The 19,536-nt window shown below is 39.3% G+C and overlaps 1 protein-coding gene across 3 annotated transcripts; it reads left to right on the top strand.

Annotated features, from left to right (window-relative positions):
• The first annotated feature begins 218 nt into the window (after window positions 1-218).
• Window positions 219-10,130, top strand: LOC117718066 (olfactory receptor 13A1-like). 3 transcript variants are annotated; one of them, XM_076912965.1, is made up of 3 exons: window positions 219-372; window positions 4,322-4,415; window positions 6,633-10,130. In XM_076912965.1, the coding sequence occupies exon 3, from the start codon at window positions 6,718-6,720 to the stop codon at window positions 7,654-7,656; it is 939 nt and encodes a 312-aa protein (XP_076769080.1). In that variant the 5' UTR covers window positions 219-372; window positions 4,322-4,415; window positions 6,633-6,717; the 3' UTR covers window positions 7,657-10,130. The 3 variants fall into 3 exon arrangements, with proteins under 3 accessions (XP_076769080.1, XP_076769074.1, XP_076769083.1); XM_076912959.1 differs by lacking the exon at window positions 4,322-4,415; XM_076912968.1 differs by lacking the exon at window positions 4,322-4,415 and having other exon boundaries at window positions 6,563-10,130.
• Window positions 10,131-19,536: the final 9,406 nt, after the last annotated feature.

Raw genomic sequence — 19,536 nt, 5'->3', positions numbered from 1 at the left:
CATTCTGGGATATATGTACAGGGTTGACATGGGGAAGGTATTGAGAAAAAAATGCTCTTGCCCACAATATGTGAATCCCCTGACCACAGTCCTCCTTACCAGCCAATTGGGAGCTTGGGTCATGCAGCCATGAATCCCCTTTAATTGATCCTAAGAGCTTTCTCCTTGAGCTTTTATCCCAGGAGGCACCGGGACAAGCACCTGACCCTGGTCTCAGAAATGACAGATATTTCTGAAGGTCAATGACCTCTATACAAAGAAAGGCAGAGCTTCAGGGGAACACTAAAGACTTGCTGCTTGCAGGAAATGGGCAGCCTAGTGTGCACTTTTGTGGAAGCCATCTGCCACCTGACTTCTCTGTGACATGGAAAGGTGAGTGAATGCTAATCTTCCACTATGTGACATGCCCGGCTAACAGTGGAGCTCCAAAGCAAAAGTGTCACTATAAAAGTGTCATTTATCCAAGTGTTTGAGTGGCACCAAAGAGACAGAAACAGCATGGTTATGTTCTCAAAGAGATCTGAGTTTCAGGAAGAGGGATGGGTCAGAGAACAGATTATGACAGAAAGGTTGAGTTCTATTGTATAAAACAGCAGAATGTCCAGCTTCTGATCACAGATTATTATGCATGATTTTCCTTATATCAAAAACATCATCGCACACAGTACTCACACTAATTTTAAAATGAAACCGACAGATTTAGATTAATCTAAGATCTATATTGATGACTAACCGGAAATTGCATGTTGTTTTGTTTGGACATGGAACCCACAGAGGGTGGTGAGAAAAATGCCACAGAGAGATTTTCATATCCCATCATCCAGAGTCCATGGTTGAAATATGGAAAATGACCTGCACTGTCCATAGAGTTAAAAACACCAGCTCAACCCTGATAATGTTAGCCACACCCTGTCTGCTGCAGATCAGGGCTGGCAAGACTCATGACTAGGACTCACCTAAGAAAACAATTTCTGTTGTCTGACCTTAAGTATCAGGAAGATGGCTAAATAAAGACAGGGAGGACTCTGACAATGTGGCTGGACATGTATTTTCTTCTTCTACCATTTTTTTTTTCTGAACAGACCATGGTATCTGCAGACACCATAGTTTGTGATCATGGTGAGGATTCTCAAGCAGCTTTGCTCCTCACTGAGGCTCAGCTTCTGAAGGATTTCAAACCAGCCTTGCTGGCTTACGTGTAATCATGAGAGGCTGTTGTGAATTTGCTCCCACAACCCCCCCCCCCACCTGGATACTAGATTCTCCCATGTCCACTTAGGCACAAATGGTCACACAAACAATCAAAGCTAAATTCCCAAAAGACCAGGATGGGATCATGGAAAGAGAGTTTGGGTAGACATAGCTCAGCTCTCTGCTTCACAGTGTTTATAGTTGAGCACTTGGGAAACGTTAATTTTTCCATCTGTATAGCACGATTGCATCTAAGATAGTATTGTCTGCTAGGCCAATAGAAATGACAGGCATCAAAATATAGCTTGCTAAGCACAGTGTGCATAAACAGAGTAAGTATTGATTTATGGTTTACCAAAAGTGCTATTTTTCTCTCTATTATACTTGCAAAATATTGCTCCCCCCACATATATAAAGAAACCTGTGCCCAACAGTAAATGGCATGCCACAGGTGGCCAGGCCAGGCAAAATGGCAGTCACTGACCACCAAGTGATCCCTCACCAACATCTCTCTGGAGTTTATCTTCTATGACAGTGTAAGTACCAATGCCCCTCCATGACAGTCTCCAGTGAATGTCTAGTTTGATCCAGATGAAAAGTAGCAATGAATGCCACTTGGTGTGGTGCACAAATTAAAGTTAATACTTTTCCCATAAAGCCAGCACATACGCCCCAGGGAGCTAAGACTAAGACTAGTGTCTAATCCAGCTTTTTCCCACCACAGATTCATGGTCATGGTCTTATAATGCCCCTGCACACTGTTTGTTCTTCAAGAACAAAGCTCCTCTCCAGTTCCCTAGACAGTCTCAGTTTTGCGTAGAAATCCCAGAATTGGGCACCTGTCTGATTTCACTATCTTTTCCAGTTCTAAGAGCTTCAGAATTCACAGACAAGAACTCTAATGGTATCTCTGTCTCCTAGGACAGGTGCCCATGAGTGATCTCAGCACTACAGGATTTTACAGGTTGTCCCCATACTGTCATTTCTGAGGCTCTCAGTCTCTTTACTGATCATGCTTATCAGGCTACAGACATGTTGTAATTGATCTGTTCTTGCTTCTAAGTATTCTCAGTGGAACATGGCATTTTTCAAAGTGATTGGCATAAATGTGATCAGAAAATGTGGCACACCTGCTGTGGAATAATTGGTGATTTCTTGTGTTCAGTTCAGACCTGTTTGGTGTTGTGTACACACTCACAACCATTCTCTCACTGTTGTAAACTGAATGTAGGCGTGTACATGTTACCATTGGAACACTTATGTGGTAAGACACTCTGTTCCACTGTTCAAAAGACATGTCTCCATCTAACCTCTCCTGTAGAAATACTACTCCACAGAGGTCACACTCTCTCCCCATTCTCATTGGGGTCTCATTTCTCCACCTAAAGGCATGTGCTCTCATTACTTTGAATATATATTCTGTTTGTTCTAACACACTTAAAGCATTTTCAAGATAGATGTCAAGGCTTTGGTTAAAGAAAACTTTAAAGGTAAAAGTAATCTTTTTTGCATAGGTTTTCACTTTAAAAGCCATTTTTGGGTTTTATGGAATGCTTTCTTTCATGTAGCCTAGTTCCATGAAGATGCAGCACATCTTCATAGTCCTAGAAGTTCCAAACGCCCTTTTGTTCAGGTAACAGTCATTAAGAGTTAACACACATATGCTTCTTCTCCTACAGATCAGCTTTTAAGTGCATTTCCTTCCACATGAACATATATAATCCATTAGCAGTTATTTTGCACATCTTAAACTTTAGACTCTATCCATACTGTTGTCTGTTTATACCTGGCTTTTCTGTTCTATATTTTTCTGAATTCATTTATAAATACCAATAGCTACAAAGAATGGTGTCAGTCATTGCTGTTAGTTGTAACAGAAGGTCATTGCATATGTTGATGGAACATAGGTTGATATTTCAATATGTTTGTATGTATTCTAAGTAAATGTTTGTTTCTATGACTTTATCATTTCTGTTTTTTCAAGCTTTGAGCTCCTCTCTTCCTGGTATTTCTACATACTTAAGAGATGATTGCAGACTGTCGTCACTCCACATGCAGAACCTGAGAACTTACTTTTCTGTCTAAATGCGCTTGGCTCCCATTGTCCTCTCTTGCTTAACACTTTCTATCTTTGCCATTTATCATGTCTATTGATCATTACTCTACTATAACTGAGTTTTCTAGTTTCCACATGTGAGAGACAAATCTGGTAGCTGTCTTTCTGTGCCTGGCTTATTTTTCTTCACATATTATTCTCTATTTCCATCCATGTTTACATGTGATCCATACATCTCCTGTAGAAATACTACTCCACAGAGGTCACACTCTCTCCCCATTCTCATTGGGGTCTCATTTCTCCACCTAAAGGCATGTGCTCCCATTACTTTGAATATATATTCTGTTTGTTCTAACACACTTAAAGCATTTTCAAGATAGATGTCAAGGCTTTTGGCTTGTGCTAACTGTCATAAATGACAAGAAGAAGCTTCTCTGATGAGAGTTGACTGATGCACTGATCTATGAATATAACAATGAATAATTAGGAGTCATGTTACTGCCATGTCTATTTAGTAGAAAAAAGATTTGCAGGTTTTTGTCATTAGCTATGATCTATCTAGCCACATATTCTTGGCCTTGTGAAGAGTTCTGGGTATGGGTTCCAGATAGTGAAGTGAGATTATATTTAGTCAAAAAATGGTTGGTTGCCTCATAGCATTTGAGCCACTACTGCATCAACGGCCGTATCCTGTCAAGTAGGTTGTTGTTGTAGCACATATTATTCTGAGCAGGGTGAGATTGTTGGCATTTTTCCTTTCAAGTTTAATTTTTAAATTATTCTATATTCTAGATATTAACCTTCTGTTATTTGTATACTTGGTAAATATTGTTTTGCAATTCTGAAAGCTGCTTCTTTTTTCAAATGATGGTGCTCTTTGCTGTACAGAAGCTTTATTGTTCCATTTTACCTGTTTGTCAACTAATGATCTTAATGCCTGTTATCATGATCCTGCTTATAAAGTTCTTTATGTAACAATGAGTTCGAAGATATTGCATAATTTCTTCTGTGTCATTTAAATGTTTGTGTCATATACTGAGGTCCTTGATCCACTTGGAGTTTAATTTTTTACAGGGTGAGAGATAAAGATATTGTTTCATTATTCTACATGTAACTGTCAAGTTTGACCAGCACCAGTTGTTGAAGATGCTGTCTTTTCTCTAATGTGGTATGTGTGTGTCTTTACTTTATTGTAATAGGTCATGTGTCCTTAGGTGGACATATGTCTGGGTCCTCAAATTACCCTATTCTTTTATATTAATTTGTTATTTTTCTCATGCATGTCATTTTGAAATCAGTTAGTTATTATTCTTGTAATTAGATGTTTATTGATGTGGTATAGGTAAAGGAGACTCCTATTAGACAGCAAATATTTTTTGAGGTTTCAATAATTTTCAACTTCCCCTATAGGTGAGCCTAGGGTCTATATTAACATTCTATACTCCAAGGGAAATGAACCCTGGGGGACTGGAATCTAATTTCATCAATATATTATTAGTACTATCAGAAGAATATTTCACAATTTAAGGTACAATTGAATTAGGTATCCAGATCCAGAAACTATGAAGATCATTTGAGAAATTCCTTTGGTAATTCTGATTCTGGAGAACCAAATGCAACACCAAACTATGCATTGACATTCTCTTGTGCAATAAATTTGAGAGTGGGTTAGAAACATGGTCAGATGTAATACTGTCCACCTGGTTGCAGAGGGTAAATACAATATTTAAGTATTTCTAGTTTGAAATAGAGACAACTATAATGTTAAAATTCAACATTTCCTACTCAGATGAGAAAAAAAGTAGGCTGTGGTCCACACTATAAAGAAGATATAGGAGATAAAATATGACTTATAAAAATAAAGTGTTAGAAGATGGGTGTAGGGCAAAGAGTACAAGTGGTGAGATCCATTCAATTCAGTAAGTGGAACACAGTTCAATGACTAATGAGTCATAAATGTGCTTGGTCATAAAGAACAGTATCCTCTATTTTGGGCATTGAAAGAGAGATGAAAAGCAAAGAATTTGCAGAGAAATACAAATAATTGCCACTAACAGGTTTTTAGAGAAATAATGTGTTCATGCATGGACACAGGAAGGAACCTATTGGAAAGGCTAATGGGTAATGTCAGATGTGTCTTTTGTATCAAGCAAGAGTGTGATTTGCTGAAAGACTGTGGAAAGACATAGTACATTTGGGCTAGGGGAAGAGGGCCTTTTATCATAAAATGTCTTAGTAGTCTGTAGTCCTTAGGTGATAGAGGAGAAAACTGGAAATGTTAAAAATGACAAGAAACCAAAAATTATGAAACAGCTGAAGACACTGAGAACAAGAATTATAATGTTTAGAAAGCTATGGTTTCAGGGTTTGAGGACCAGATGAACTCACTTCAGTATATGGAACCCACACCTACAGTTCTTAACAAGGCCAGGAACCTGTGGCTAGATAGATGGTAAGCCATAGAGAAAGCTATGAACATAGGGTTAGCATAACTCCTAACTATTGCTCTCCCATTGGATGGGAGAGGTGAGAGGATGAAGAGCACATTCTTGGTTCAGCACAGGAAGCTACTGAGGTTTTTTCATGGACATAGGATAAAGGGAGGACAATACGTAGAGAGATGCAGCTGTGCTCTACATAGTAAGCAGCTTGAAATACTGGGTAGGTGATGCTAAGTTTCTATTCATGGCCATTGAAAGCACACAGGATCATTTGTAGACAATGATTTCAGTTGTGGGTGTATTGACTGTGATGTAATTATGGCTTGTTGAGACGGAAAGGCACAGAGGTGCATTCTCTTTATAGGCTGAGTTTTTGAGAAATGCTCTCTGGGTTGATAGACTTGAAAGTGCATTAGAGTCAGGACAGTTTCAAACACAGGAGAATTCACAGAATTATAGTAAGTAAAATGCAGAAAATACATGCCTGCTTAGTCACGGACATGGCAATTACCAGGTTGAAATGAATGGAAGATTCCCTGCTCCAAATATGAGAGGAAAAAAGTGATTGAGAAGCCAGTAGGTCAGGTGGGAAGGAAGGCACAAGAGTGTGTACCCACTCAAAACTTGCCATCAAATGGAAAATACCTGCTGTGATTGGGGAGAGGTACAGCTCTGATTCCAGCACTGTCAACAGAGCACAGTGTTTTCAGGTAATAAAGAAGGAAAACACAGGCAGGTCCTGAGGGAGGAATGATGCACTCATTCCACAAGTTCAAGAAGATGAGGCGGATCAGATATCCCTCTTGATTCAAATCTACAGGGTGAAAGTTGCTAAGTGGGCAACCAAAATTAAATAAAATATATGTGTTTTCAGATGTGTAATGAAGATAAAAAAAACTGGGATTTTATGAAGGAAATATATTCAGTTCTCTTTCTGTCAACAGAGAAGTTTGAGATGATAACATTTGGAAACCAGTGGTGATATTTTCTCAGACGTTGACAGAAACACCAGTGGACCCAATACTTTCCATGATAATGTTGAGTCCGAACCAGACAGGAGTGACAGAGTTTGTGCTGCAAGGGTTCTCAGAGCACCCTGGTCTAAGACTGCTCCTGACAGGCTGCTTCCTGTCCCTCTACACGATGGCTCTAATGGGCAACACTGTGATCATTGCTCTGGTCACCTCCAGCACTGGCCTCCACAGTCCCATGTACTTTTTCCTGTGCAACCTGGCCACCATGGACATTATCTGTACCTCCTCTGTGCTGCCCAAGGCCCTGGTTGGCCTAATCTCTGAAGAAAACACCATCTCCTTCAAGGGATGCATGGCCCAGCTCTTCTTCCTTGTGTGGTCTGCATCTTCTGAGCTGCTGCTGCTCACAGTCATGGCCTATGACCGTTATGTTGCCATCTGCTGTCCCCTGCACTACAGTTCTAGGATGAGTCCACAGCTATGTGGGATACTGGCCATGGGTGTGTGGTCCATCTGTGCACTAAATGCATCTATCAACACTGGTCTGATGACACGGCTCTCATTCTGTGGACCCAAGGTCATCACCCACTTCTCCTGTGAGATCCCCCCACTCCTCCTGCTCTCCTGTAGCCCCACATATGTAAATAGCATTATGACTCTTGTGGCAGATGCCTTTTATGGAGGCATCAACTTCGTGCTAACCCTGTTATCCTATGGCTACATCATCACCAGTATCCTTCGCATGCATTCTGCTGAGGGCAAGAAGAAGGCCTTTTCTACCTGCTCATCCCACCTCATTGTGGTCTCTGTGTACTATTCATCTGTGTTCTGTGCCTATGTCAGTCCTGCTTCCAGCTACAGCCCAGAAAGAAGCAAAGTTTCCTCAGTGCTGTACTCAGTCCTCAGCCCAACCCTGAACCCCCTCATCTATACACTGAGGAACAAGGATGTCAAGCTAGCCCTGGGCAGATGCTTGCCATCTTTTCTCCATTAAGTGGAAATGTATATGTTCTTCTCCTGGCCTGAACTGTTCCTAAGCATGCTTCCTGAGAGCAGCTATATGGAGAGTGCTGTACCTATTGCTGCTTTAGAAAACCATTCTCTGATTCAAGGACTGGACAATTTCATTTACTGCAACCCCCAAAACAACAAAATTCTTCAGATGTAAAATATAAAAAAAAACTTACAAGGATTTTTTTTTCTGATCAGTACAAACCATTTCAAAAGTAAAGTTTATCTAAATGGAAATTCTACATACCTGGACTAGAAGATTTTTCAGTGGGTGGCAATGGTGATTCATGTAAAACAAAGTGTTTTTAACCAGTGCCACCATGTAAACAACACAAGACTTTATTCTAGGACTATATTAATGAATATATACTCTATAAAGAAATTGGTGGGGTGGAATGGACACAGAATCTTGAGAAGTCTAAAGTTGAGAGACTTGGGCTCTCAATTTCATAGCTTCCTACTAAGCTGTGGAAGTCAAAGATGGCATGGAGAAAGAAGTGATTATTGGAGCAGAAATAGAGTTTATGTTTCAAAAATGAACTCACATATATGAGTCCAGCTTGCCTAAGAAAATGATGATAATTGAATATGGGAAAGATTAATTATTTCCAACAAATAGCTTTGAGAAAACTAAATGAATGTTCACTGGCAGCTTGCCTGGCTTGGAATTGGTTGAAGTGGTACACAGAATCAGATGCAGGAGACACTTTAAAGACTGATGATCTCTGGCAATTCTAACTCTCTAGCTATACTGAATGCTTGCTGATAACTTCTGAAATGTTATAAAAACTTTCTTCCTCATTCTGAGGGTTAAAAACTGCCTGCTTAGGCGATTAACATCTGTAGCTTAATGGCAGCAGGGGAGAGAAGTGGGGGTGGGATTAAGTAAAGTAGCGTTTGTTCTATCTTCACAGGAACTGCTTGGCTCTAACTCACCCAGCCTACTAGTCCAAGTCCCAGGAAGAAAGAGGGACACTTTATTTCTAAATTCTATATCTGAAAAGTTATCCAAAAATCTTCCCTAAGAGAGGATCTCCAAAAATTATTCTCCCTCCTCTCTTTTTCCTCAGTACTTGTTTCAGAATACATGATGACATGGTAAAAAGTTCACCACAAGTTTATGCATAAATTTGAATCATAAATTGAATAAGAAATTAACAGCAGAGAATGTTTACATTCATATCCATTAAAAGTATCTGGCTAAATATTTATTATTTGTCACAAGCTCAACATGTTCATTGAAAGTTAAAAACCATAATTTTTGTGACTTAGTTATTATCGAAGTTTTGTATAGATAAACTCAGTCAATTTTTTATCTTCGGTCCTTCTACCTATAGTAAATAGTTAGTTCCCTTTTTATGAGTTTTGGTTGATTGTTTTATAACCTCTTGGAATGTGCTCTAAGTTGTAAATTCCTGCTTTCTATCTCAGAAGCAAATTACTCATGACCCTTGAAGACTGGCAGAGTTCTCATTGCAGATTTGACACCAAAAAGATTTCATAGCAGTCCTATTATAAAAGATCTTAATAATTACTAATATAATTTTAGGAATTCTTATTGGACCACCAACCAAAGAGTACACATGGAGGAACCCATGGCTCTGGCTGCGTATGTGGCAGAAGATGGCTTTGTTGGACATCAGTGGGAGGAGCAGCCTTTGGTCCTGTGGGAGTTCAATGCCCCAGTGTAGCAGAATGCCAGGGTGGGAAGCTGAAAGTGGGTGGGTGGGGGAGCACCCTCCTAGGGGCAGGGGGAGGAGGAATGGGATTGGAGGTTTTCAGGTGTGAGACCTGGAGAGGAGATAACATTTGAAATGTAAGTAAAGAAAATATCCAATAAAGGAAAAAAAATTAAGAAATCTAGTATCACTACAAGACACTACATCTTTGTTGTTCTGCAGAAATCTGCTCAAAAGAGTGGGCTAATACCTAGTGATTATTATATAAATTTAATAATAGCAGGAAAAGCATATTAATAGCAGGAATCTTTCCTCAAATGTAATCTTTTTGGCCTTGCCTAAAGAAGCAAATCTGTCATAACTTTAGAGTCCATGGTAGAACCATTTCAGGAAGATCACCTGCTGGTTTTTAGCTTCTCCTATATGGGCCAAATGGAACCATGTCACCAGACAGAAAAACTGGTAAGGCTGAGCAGATTAAGGAACCCTGGCAGTTCTCATAATTGAGAACAGTAGGTGTCTGAATCTACTTCAGACCAGGTTCCTATCCTGGAGCACATGACAACACCCCACTAAGGGGACCATGATAACTGGCCATGTAGCATAGAAACCCAGAGTTCTTCATGCTAATGAGGTATCTAGATGGGCCCTGAGGGTTTAGCCAATAAGCTTCCCTTCTCAGACATTCCTTCCTCCAAAAGATATTTAATATTTGGTCCACCCTAAGTAAGTTGTATGCATCTTCTTCCTGTCATGAATAAACAGTTTGAACAAGCAAGGACTGTCTCCATCAAAGACCATTGGGGAGGGAGGGTGAGGGAGAAAGCCTTCATCATATAAAGCCATGCTTAAGTCTCCTGCAGAAGGCCCCTCTGTACCCCTGGAACTCACCCTGAGCTAAGCCAGATTCCATGCTCCCCCCCCACCCCCCGACTGGGCTCATCTCAGGCCTGCCCCCTTCTCAACTCTTCAAGATTCCCAGAAGCATCTGGATGCCCAGGAGTTTGAGAACCACAACCTCTACCTCCACCTTAGCCCCTGCCACTTCTTACCCAGAGAAACATGGGCTGGAACCCCATCTTAGGCTGGGCTTCATATCCCAAGTGGTGTCCTGACACTCTGGTGATGAGGCAGAAACACAGAACCTCACTCCTAGATGGCTCCTGTCAAATGTCAACTTGTCAAGAGCAAAGTGGAAGTCTTACCTCACATTATAAATAAAAATCAGCAAAAAAGAGAAAATAGACAAAATGTTAGGATACCTTATCATATTCTTCCTCCGTCCACACAACTCCTCCCAGAGCCTACCTATCTACTTACCTACCCACTCATCTGCGTCTCTGTCTCTTTGTGCCTCTGACTCTATGTCTCTCTCTGTTTCTCTCTCTCTCTCAAGCAAAGTGCAAAAACTACAACAAACCCAAGCCAATAAAGACCAAAAAGATACACCAAAACAAATCAAAAATCACACATACACACACTGTGGAGTTCGTTGTGCATTGACCAATTACTTCTGGGTAGACTCTTAAAGTCCTGGAGAACAGAAATAAAGTAGAAAAGACATAAAGAGGAAGGGGGAGCGTATCTGCAGACTCTGCTAAGATATTGGTAGAAAGAGAACCACATGGTGAAAAGGCAGAATCTCTAGCAAGTGCTCCCCAAAAGATTCTATATCTTTTTTCAGACTAAACCCATTCTTCATCAACTTACTTCTTTATTCTTCTTAAATGTTGTGCCACATTAGGACTTGGTAATTAAATAAGGTATGTTGTTTAATTAGCTTTTTATCTTTAGGACCAAACTATCTTTTCAAAACATTTCCTATGTCTCATGGCTTCAGAAGTTTCAGTTTATAGACACATGACTATTTGTCTTGGCCTATAATGAAGCAAGACCTCATTGTGGCTGCCCACAGCAACAGATCAACTGTGTTCACCTGAAAGGGGGGCTGGAAATGAAGAAAGGGATAGAGGGTGAGAAAAAATGAAGCCAAGACAATGTATTCTGATCAAGGCTCAAAGTTTAATGTTCAGCTCTCAATTAAAAGAGAAAGCCCCACCTCCACCACCAAACCCCTTCTTGCTTCAGCTGGCATGGGTGAGGGGAACCCATCCTTAGTCACAGCCAGAGGTGTCTCAAGGCAAGTTCAGCAGGCAGTCTATTCTTCTAATTTCCTGTAGCAGGCTATAGTGCAGCCAAGGTGGGTAACACCACCTGGGTCCTATTGTTTGGTCTACTGTGGTAAACAGGGTCTTTCAGGCCTGCTCAAGGCTGGGGGAAGGACACAGTTCCCTCTTTTTAGTTTTATAAAGATGATCAGTGCCAGCAGCTGGATGGGACATAAGATTTTATCCTGTCTAGGGTAGCGAGTGGTTGAACAACCATGTCTGGCTTAGGTTGGCATCTATATTGCTCCTATATTACCTGTCATTGAGGAAAACATACATAGCATATTGATGTATACCTCTGCCTTAGGTTTATAGGAGCTCAAGAACACTCTTAACCATCTTTGACTAACCAGCCATCATTGGCACACTCTTTCCCATACAGACCAAAGCCATATTCAGACCAAAGGACCTGTAGGCATGGTCTCGATGGAGCATGCAATTCTTCATAGAGATAAATAACTGCCATGATGAATAGCCAAGCTTGCTGAGAGTGATCCTGTGTGAGGGCAATCAAACCGCTTAAAATACAAGGTTCAAAGGTTAAAAGCAACATGATTATCCAAGCAATGTAGAAAATAAAGTTGTAAGCGGGAATGTTCCAGTATCTAATCCAACTGCTAGTTAGCAGGGATCATACCCAGAGTCTGGCCACCAGGTATATAGTAGCTGGCTTTAAGTAATGATAAAAAACACTTACTCAACAGTAAGAGTGGAGACTATATGCCATGTTAAATCAGCTGGCTCATAGGGATTTTGAGCCATTTTCATCATTAGAATCATAATTATCAGGTTCAAGATCTGTGTCCACTTGATGGACCAATCTTTTAGGCAGCCATCGGGCTCCATTTTCTTTTTCTGAAAAAAATACAGACTGAGCCACGACCCCAAATTAAAACAGGTTTGGGACCATTCCATGTATTAGTTAGGGGCTCTCTCCATTTGACCCTGGCAAATGGGCTTGAAGTGACTGGGTGCCAGTGGCGATCTGCTGAAGACTGACCTTTAGCATCAGTTTGCAGAAAATTTAAAACAAATAAGACAAAAGCAAGGTGTGCTTTTGGTGACCTTGGAGGGTATAATTCCCCCTTTTTAGTTTTTAAAAGCCAATTTTTCAGAGTGCGATGTGCACATTCAACAATTTCTTGTCCCTGAGGATAATAAGAAATCTCAATAATATGGGTAATATTAAATTGTCAACAAAACATCTCAAATGTTTTGACTGTAGTCAAATAACTGTAATAGCCAGTTCTATTACTTATCTTAGTCTGATATGGAACACCAAGCACAGGAAAACAATATAGGCAATGACTAATTATATTTTTAGTTGCTTTTCTTGTTAAAGCAGTTGCAACTAGAAAGCCTAAAAGGTGTCAAGTCACATGTACATATTTTAATTTTTCAAAATAAAAAATGAGTAACATTCATTTGTCATAATTGATTATGTATAAGTCCTCAAGGCTTAACACCATTATGAAGAAATTGAGGACACTGAGAACAAGCTTTTTGCAATTTAACTTGTACACTTTCTAGAAATGTCAAATAATTGTCTCAAGCTATTACTATTTGATGATGTAAAGAATAAGATTGTATGTCCAATTGTTTCTGCAAGATCTATAATTTGGCTGGTATACAAATCTGCTCTGACATTGCCCTGGGGTCCAGGCAATCCAATATGAGCTCTTAAATGTCTTGTAAAGTTAAGGAATAGTTCATGTTTCTTAAATTAAGCTGTATTTGTATAAATAACTATAAAATTTGAGAATTAGGAATATCTAAAAAAGGAACAATTTTAAGCAATTATAAACTATGAGCCATATACTGGCTATGAGTATACAAATTGAAAGCTTGATTTTTCAGCATTTCAAACAGTGGCTATAGTACATAATTCAATTATTTGTGCTGAAGCAGGGGAACCTCAAGAAAATGAACATGTGATCTAATTACATATACTTTCTTCTCAATAGATGAGGCATCTGTAAATACAGTAAACATCTTTTCTATGGGCTATATGTAAATTTGTAGGAAATATAAAAGCATGCATAGAGAAAAACTGTAACAACTTGTCTTTTGGATAATAATTATCAAACTTGTCTAAAAAGTTTGCCATGTAATTGGCCAAATATCATTATTTTTCAATAACCAATTTAATTGCTATTTGGAATAAGGAATAAACATTTTATCTAAAATGCTTTTAGGATTCTATCTTACAATTTTGTATTAATTCAGTAATAATTTTATAATAGGATGTTCAAACTTTACTTGCAGATGAAGAAAGATGAATCTACATTAATGGTTTCTTTTGCCAAAAGGCTGCTGTGAGCACATGAGTAGCAATAACGCAAACAGCCAACAATTTATCATAGTCTATATAATTTATCTGTTGATAACTAACAGCTTATTCTACTTTTAGCAAAGCTATTCTTCCTTCATTAGTTAATTGTCGAGGGGAATTAGGACTTGCATCCCCCTTGAGAATATCAAACTTATGGTAAGCTTAAGATGAGGTTTTAGTCAATTGATATCTCCTAACAGCTTTTGAAAATCATTAAAAGTAAACCATTTTTTGCATGTACACCTGCAATCCAGAAGAGGGCACTAGATCTCATCACAGATGGTTGTGAGCCACCATGTAGTTGCTGGGAATTGAACTCTAATATTTTTGTTGTGAGTCTAGCCTTTAACGGCTGAGCCATCTCTCCAGCCCCAAGGATCTATTCTTATTGGGATTTTCTGTGCCACAGTCTGCTAAGGATATAACTGAGGTCTCAAATATCGAAAAGATATTGCCTTTTGATCTTTTCTGGAGCAACAAGCACTCCAAAATCTTAAAGCTCATTGTATGAGAGCAAAGGTTTGTAGTAAAACTCTTTCAGAGAGATCAGCTAATAAAATACCATACAATGAATAATATACACTGAGAGATTCAAACTCTTAATTTCTTGTATTAAAGCAACAACAAATTTTTTATATAATGTAAGGCTATTAACCATTCCTTGAGGCAAACCTTTCTAATACTATTGCTTCATGGGCTTTCAAAAATTACAAGCAAATTCACTGAATGTAAACCTCCCACCTTTACCAGGATGTAAAGAAATGGTATAAAAACAATCTTCTAGATCTATAATAATTCTATAGGCATTTACTAAAATGGCAGTTGGAGTAGGCAAGTCAGGCTGTAATGTCCCATTTGTTTCATAAATCTTAAATTTGAACTTTGTTTTGGATTAATTGAATAACCAATTCTTTGTAGCTGAGTGAGAGTATCAGATTGAAGGCCAATCTTGCCCTCTCTTACTCTTAGAGCAATTCTTTTGTTAACAGGCACAGCTATAATGTCATGGAGGGAAGCAGGCATAATTTTAATTCCTCCAGCATAATCATTATCTATAACTCCTGGTATGAATGTCTTTGGGTCTGAGGCTGATGCTTTCCCACCAAGAAACAAGTGAGGCAATAAATAAATTTTGGAAAATACCTTTTTAGGGGCTGGTTGTGAAGACCAAGACAAAAGGAATGTCTGTCACCCAAGCTTCTGCTGATCCCAGTCTGCATTATTTTAATTCTGGCCCAAAGATTATCCTTCCTGCAGGCCTATACTGTGCCACAATTGTTTTTAACACTTTTTTCAACTCTACCTTCTCTAGCCTTTTTTCTATAAACATGGGTGAGTCAGAAAATCCCAAGCTCATGATTAAACTGCCAACTGCAGCCAATGGAAAAGTGGCAGTTTAACTATATTTTTAAGTTTCTTTTGTAATATAAGAGAATAACCATAATTCTGAGAAACAAAACCAAATTTTAACAATGTAAACAATCCATTTTCTCTAAAATCAACACCAAGTACATTACTTTTATGTTACAAAGTTTGGCTGTCATTTCTTATATGAATGTATGTTAGGGTTGCTTTTAATATCTCATTAAAGAGACATTGTTTTTAAGTCTTATTTTTTTACATCTGGTTTTTTAATGACTCCAACCTTGAGTTACCAGTTTTAAGCCAACTTTCTGTTACCAAGGTTGCAAATTTTTAATCATACCCAATAACTTATAGGCCAATAATCTATAACCAAGACATGCAGAACATATTTATACCTTTAAAACCAATCAGAAACAAAAATGAAGTGACAACACATCTTATATATTTAAACTAAACACAATTTTCTTGCTTTTTCTATCTGTAATTTTAAGAGAAAAGCACCTTGTCAAAGAGAATTTTCTGGGACAAACAACTCTCAACTTCCTTATAAAATTCAAAAAGCTGCTGGTCTTTTTAAAAGCAGCTTATGCTGACAATCAATTCCTGGAAAGGCTTCTCTAGCTCAGCTCAACTCTTAGCTACAGGTGTAGGATAATTTATCTGTGCACATTAAGACTGCCTTTAAAACAAAGTTAAAGTAGACCAAGGGGTGGATACGTAGCAGCTTTAACCATTTTTGTCTTTTGAACATGAAACATAGAACACCAATCATTCAAACAACAAAACAGAAAACAGACAATTGACACACATGGACATTGGCACACCAAAGACAGACAATAGACGAAGAAAGCAGCTCCTGTGGAAGCCAGAGAGAAACTCAGGACGTCTTCTGAATTTTCTCCTGTTCCTAGGAGAGCTCTGAAATAGCCTCTTCATTCTTTTTTGCTGACACAGCCTAGAGAGAGAACAACTGTTTTTCTGAAACCCTCTCTCTCATATTCAAGATCTAACTCTTCATCTCTTTCTTTAGGAGATATAGCAGCAGCTATTGATAGCTACTCCTCAGTGCCCTGTTTTCTTAGTCTCATTCCAACTCCTTCTAACCCTGCTCTTCTTGCCTGGGGCAGCTCTTAGGCTGTGGGAAAATGCCTATTTAGAATTCTCCTATCCCAAAATTCGCTGTCACCTTTTAGGTGAGGTCAGTGTTGGGTCAACACTTACTCAACCTAGACTGTATCCCCTTAAACACACTTCCTGCAAATACAGCCATAACTAGCTAACATCAATGTTGTTCGTTGCTCACCAAGTGTTTGGGATACTCTTCTTCTTCCATTTTCTGTGGAGCTCCACCCAAGACAGCATTCCTCAGCTGGTCCCCTGTTTTCAGGTCCCTCATTGCAGTGCCATCTGTGGCCACTGGAGGCCACGGATCAACTGGGTTCACCTGAAAGTGGGGCTGGAAACCAAGAAAGGGATAGAGGGTGAGAAAAGATGGAGCCAAGACAATGTATTCTGATCAAGGCTCAAAGTTTAATGTTCAGCTCTCAATTAAAAGAGAAAGCCCCACCTCTACCACCAAACCCCTTCTTGCTTCAACCAGTGAGTGAGAGGAACCCATCCTTAGTCACAACCAGAGGTGTCTCAAGGCAAACTCAGCAGGCAGTCTATTCTTCTAATTTCCTGTAGCAGGCTATAGTGCAGCCAAGGTGGGTAACACCACCTGGGTCCTATTGTTTGGTCTACTGTGGTAAACAAGGTGTTTCCAGCCTGCTCAAGGCTCGGGGAGGGGCATACCTCAAGACAGTAGGGGTATGTGGTGGAAAAGTTTCCTCCCACTGTAGCAGCCCAGAAGAGGAAGACATCTGTGCTCAACTGACTTTTTCTTTTTCCCTTTAGCCAGTCCTTGACTAGATGCTTTCTAGTCCCCAATCCTTGGGGTGGTGCTACCTTCATAGAGTAGATCACCTGTTTCAGTGAATTCTTTCTAGAAATATTCTTATGTGCATGTCTCTCTGATCTCTTAGGTGATTTTTAATTCATTTATGATGACAATGAAGAGTAATATCTGTAAGTCATTTACCGGGGTCTTTACACCTGTTGGTTCCTTTGACACTATTTACTTCATTGTTAAGTCATGTTTTGTGTCATTTCTTCTTAGTCTCATGACTGTAACCTATTAAACAACTGATAACCACCAAAACACTAAGTATACAAATAGTCCCAAATACATATACATGCACACATCTCATAAATACATAATTTGGGAATTCTTATTATGGTGGTATGATGGCTAAAGAAACTCTGTTTTGTGCTAGGCATCCATCCTGGTATCTAATAGCCATTTGTCTCTGACTCAAGTTTCTGGAAGATAAGTCCCAGTAAGGAGTAGGGATCTGACTCCTGGATCCCTACTCAGAAATCTACGATTTTAACCATCTGCTTGTTATCATGACTTACTGATAAATTTTGGCTTCTGTAACTGCTTTTGCAGACGTTCAAGGACTATTGTAAGGTCTCCTTGACTGCTTAATATTGGTATAACTGAACAGCTCTTTGGCTTCTGTCACTTGCCTGTGCAGATATTCAGTGACTTCTTGTAGTTTTCACCTTTAAAAGCCTTTCCTTCGTCTGCCTTCAGGCTGCTTGTCTCTGGTTTGGGTTAGAGAATGTGACCCTGCTAGCAGTTGTAATAAACTTGGATGATTTATAATCTGAATTGAGTTGCTGGCCCTTTTTCCTGCAGTATCAGATTCCATAACAGTGAGATATGCTTTTAGGGCATGTTAATATTATCTATGACATCTAACATGGTATAGCAATGACCCTAAATATAAGCAGTATCTATCTACAAATCCACTTTAGGATGGGCATTAGAAGGAAAACTTCAACATGAAGAGATTAAACACACCTGAGAAAACACAAGGGATAAATGATCCCACGCTAACAAAGCAAAACAGGTGGGGAAACTCATACCAGCAAGATAAGCAGAATTGAAACCACTGCTCATTAATGACTCTCACCATCAATCAATAGTCTCAATTACCCAATAAAAATACACAGTCTAGCATCATATTTGAAAACAGGATCCATCTTTCTTCTGCATAAACACACTTTAATATCAAAAATAGATACCACTCCAGATTAAGAGGATAAAAAGAGTGATTCCAAGCAAATGTAACCAAGAAGCAAGCTGGACTAGCCATTTTAATATCTGACAAAAGTAGATTCAAACCAAAACTAATTAGAAGATGTGTTGAAGGACAATATGTGCCCATTGACAGAAAAAAATTCAACAAGAAGATATTGCAATTCTAAACATCTGTGTACCAAGGACAAGGGCACCCGTGTTAGTACAAGAAACAGTACTCTAACTACAATCACATACTGACCCTGAAGACCCCCATACTCGGGAGACCCTTCCTCAAGCCTCCGGAATCGCGACCACCCAAAGATCACAAGAAACCATACCTGGATGCAATCAGCAGAGGTTTATTAGGGAAAGAGCTGGCAGCCAGCGGTCTGACCAGGTACTCGCACTGGAGTCAAGGTCCGACCCCCTCGGCCAGTCCTTGGAGGGTTTTAAAGGGAAAAACCACAAACCAGGGGAGTGGGATGGGGTTGTTAAAGATACAAAACATGAAAACAGTGGAACAATTCAGAGGTATTCACTCTAAATGATTAGTGTCATGTGGAAATCGCCCTGCATTCTTCTCAAAAATGTGGTTTTTACCATGCCATTGTGCCCTATCCGGCCATTTCAGATTGCTATCTTTACTTTTTCCGGCTAAGGGCTAGGGCCCCACCTAGGTGGTAGCATCTTTATCTGTAATCAGGAATGCCTTCCTGCCTTGGGCGAGGCTTGAGGAATGTAATCCAGCAAGTGTCCTTCACCTGGAATGTGAAGGCCTGAAATCTTATTTTCAGTTCTGTAAGGCAAAAAATCTACACATATTTCATAAAATGGCCTTTATAATTTTTCACTCTACAACCCTCAAACAGTGGTGCTAAGTAAATTAAATATCCAACTCTCTAATAGACAGGTCATCCACACTAAAATTAAACAGAAATGCTGGAGCTAAATGATTTTGTGACTCAAATCGACCTAGAAGATATTTGTAAAATATTTCACACAAACAAGAATCAATATACCTTCTTCCCAGAATCTCATGGAACTTTCTCCAAAACTGGCCACATATTCAGATACAAAGCACATTTCAACAGGTACAAGAACACTGAAAGATACCTGGCATCCTATCTGATCACCATGGATCAAAGATGAATATCAACAATGACTGCAACAACATAAAGGACACAAATTC

Source organism: Arvicanthis niloticus, chromosome 1 (genome assembly GCF_011762505.2).
Source record: "Arvicanthis niloticus isolate mArvNil1 chromosome 1, mArvNil1.pat.X, whole genome shotgun sequence".
NCBI lineage: Eukaryota > Metazoa > Chordata > Mammalia > Rodentia > Muridae > Arvicanthis > Arvicanthis niloticus.
This window is presented reverse-complemented; position numbering and strand designations above follow the sequence as displayed.

Excerpts from the sequence above, each read along its gene's own strand:
- LOC117718066 (XM_076912959.1), top strand. The coding sequence starts at position 6,718 with ATGATAATGTTGAGTCCGAACCAGACAGGAGTGACAGAGTTTGTGCTG.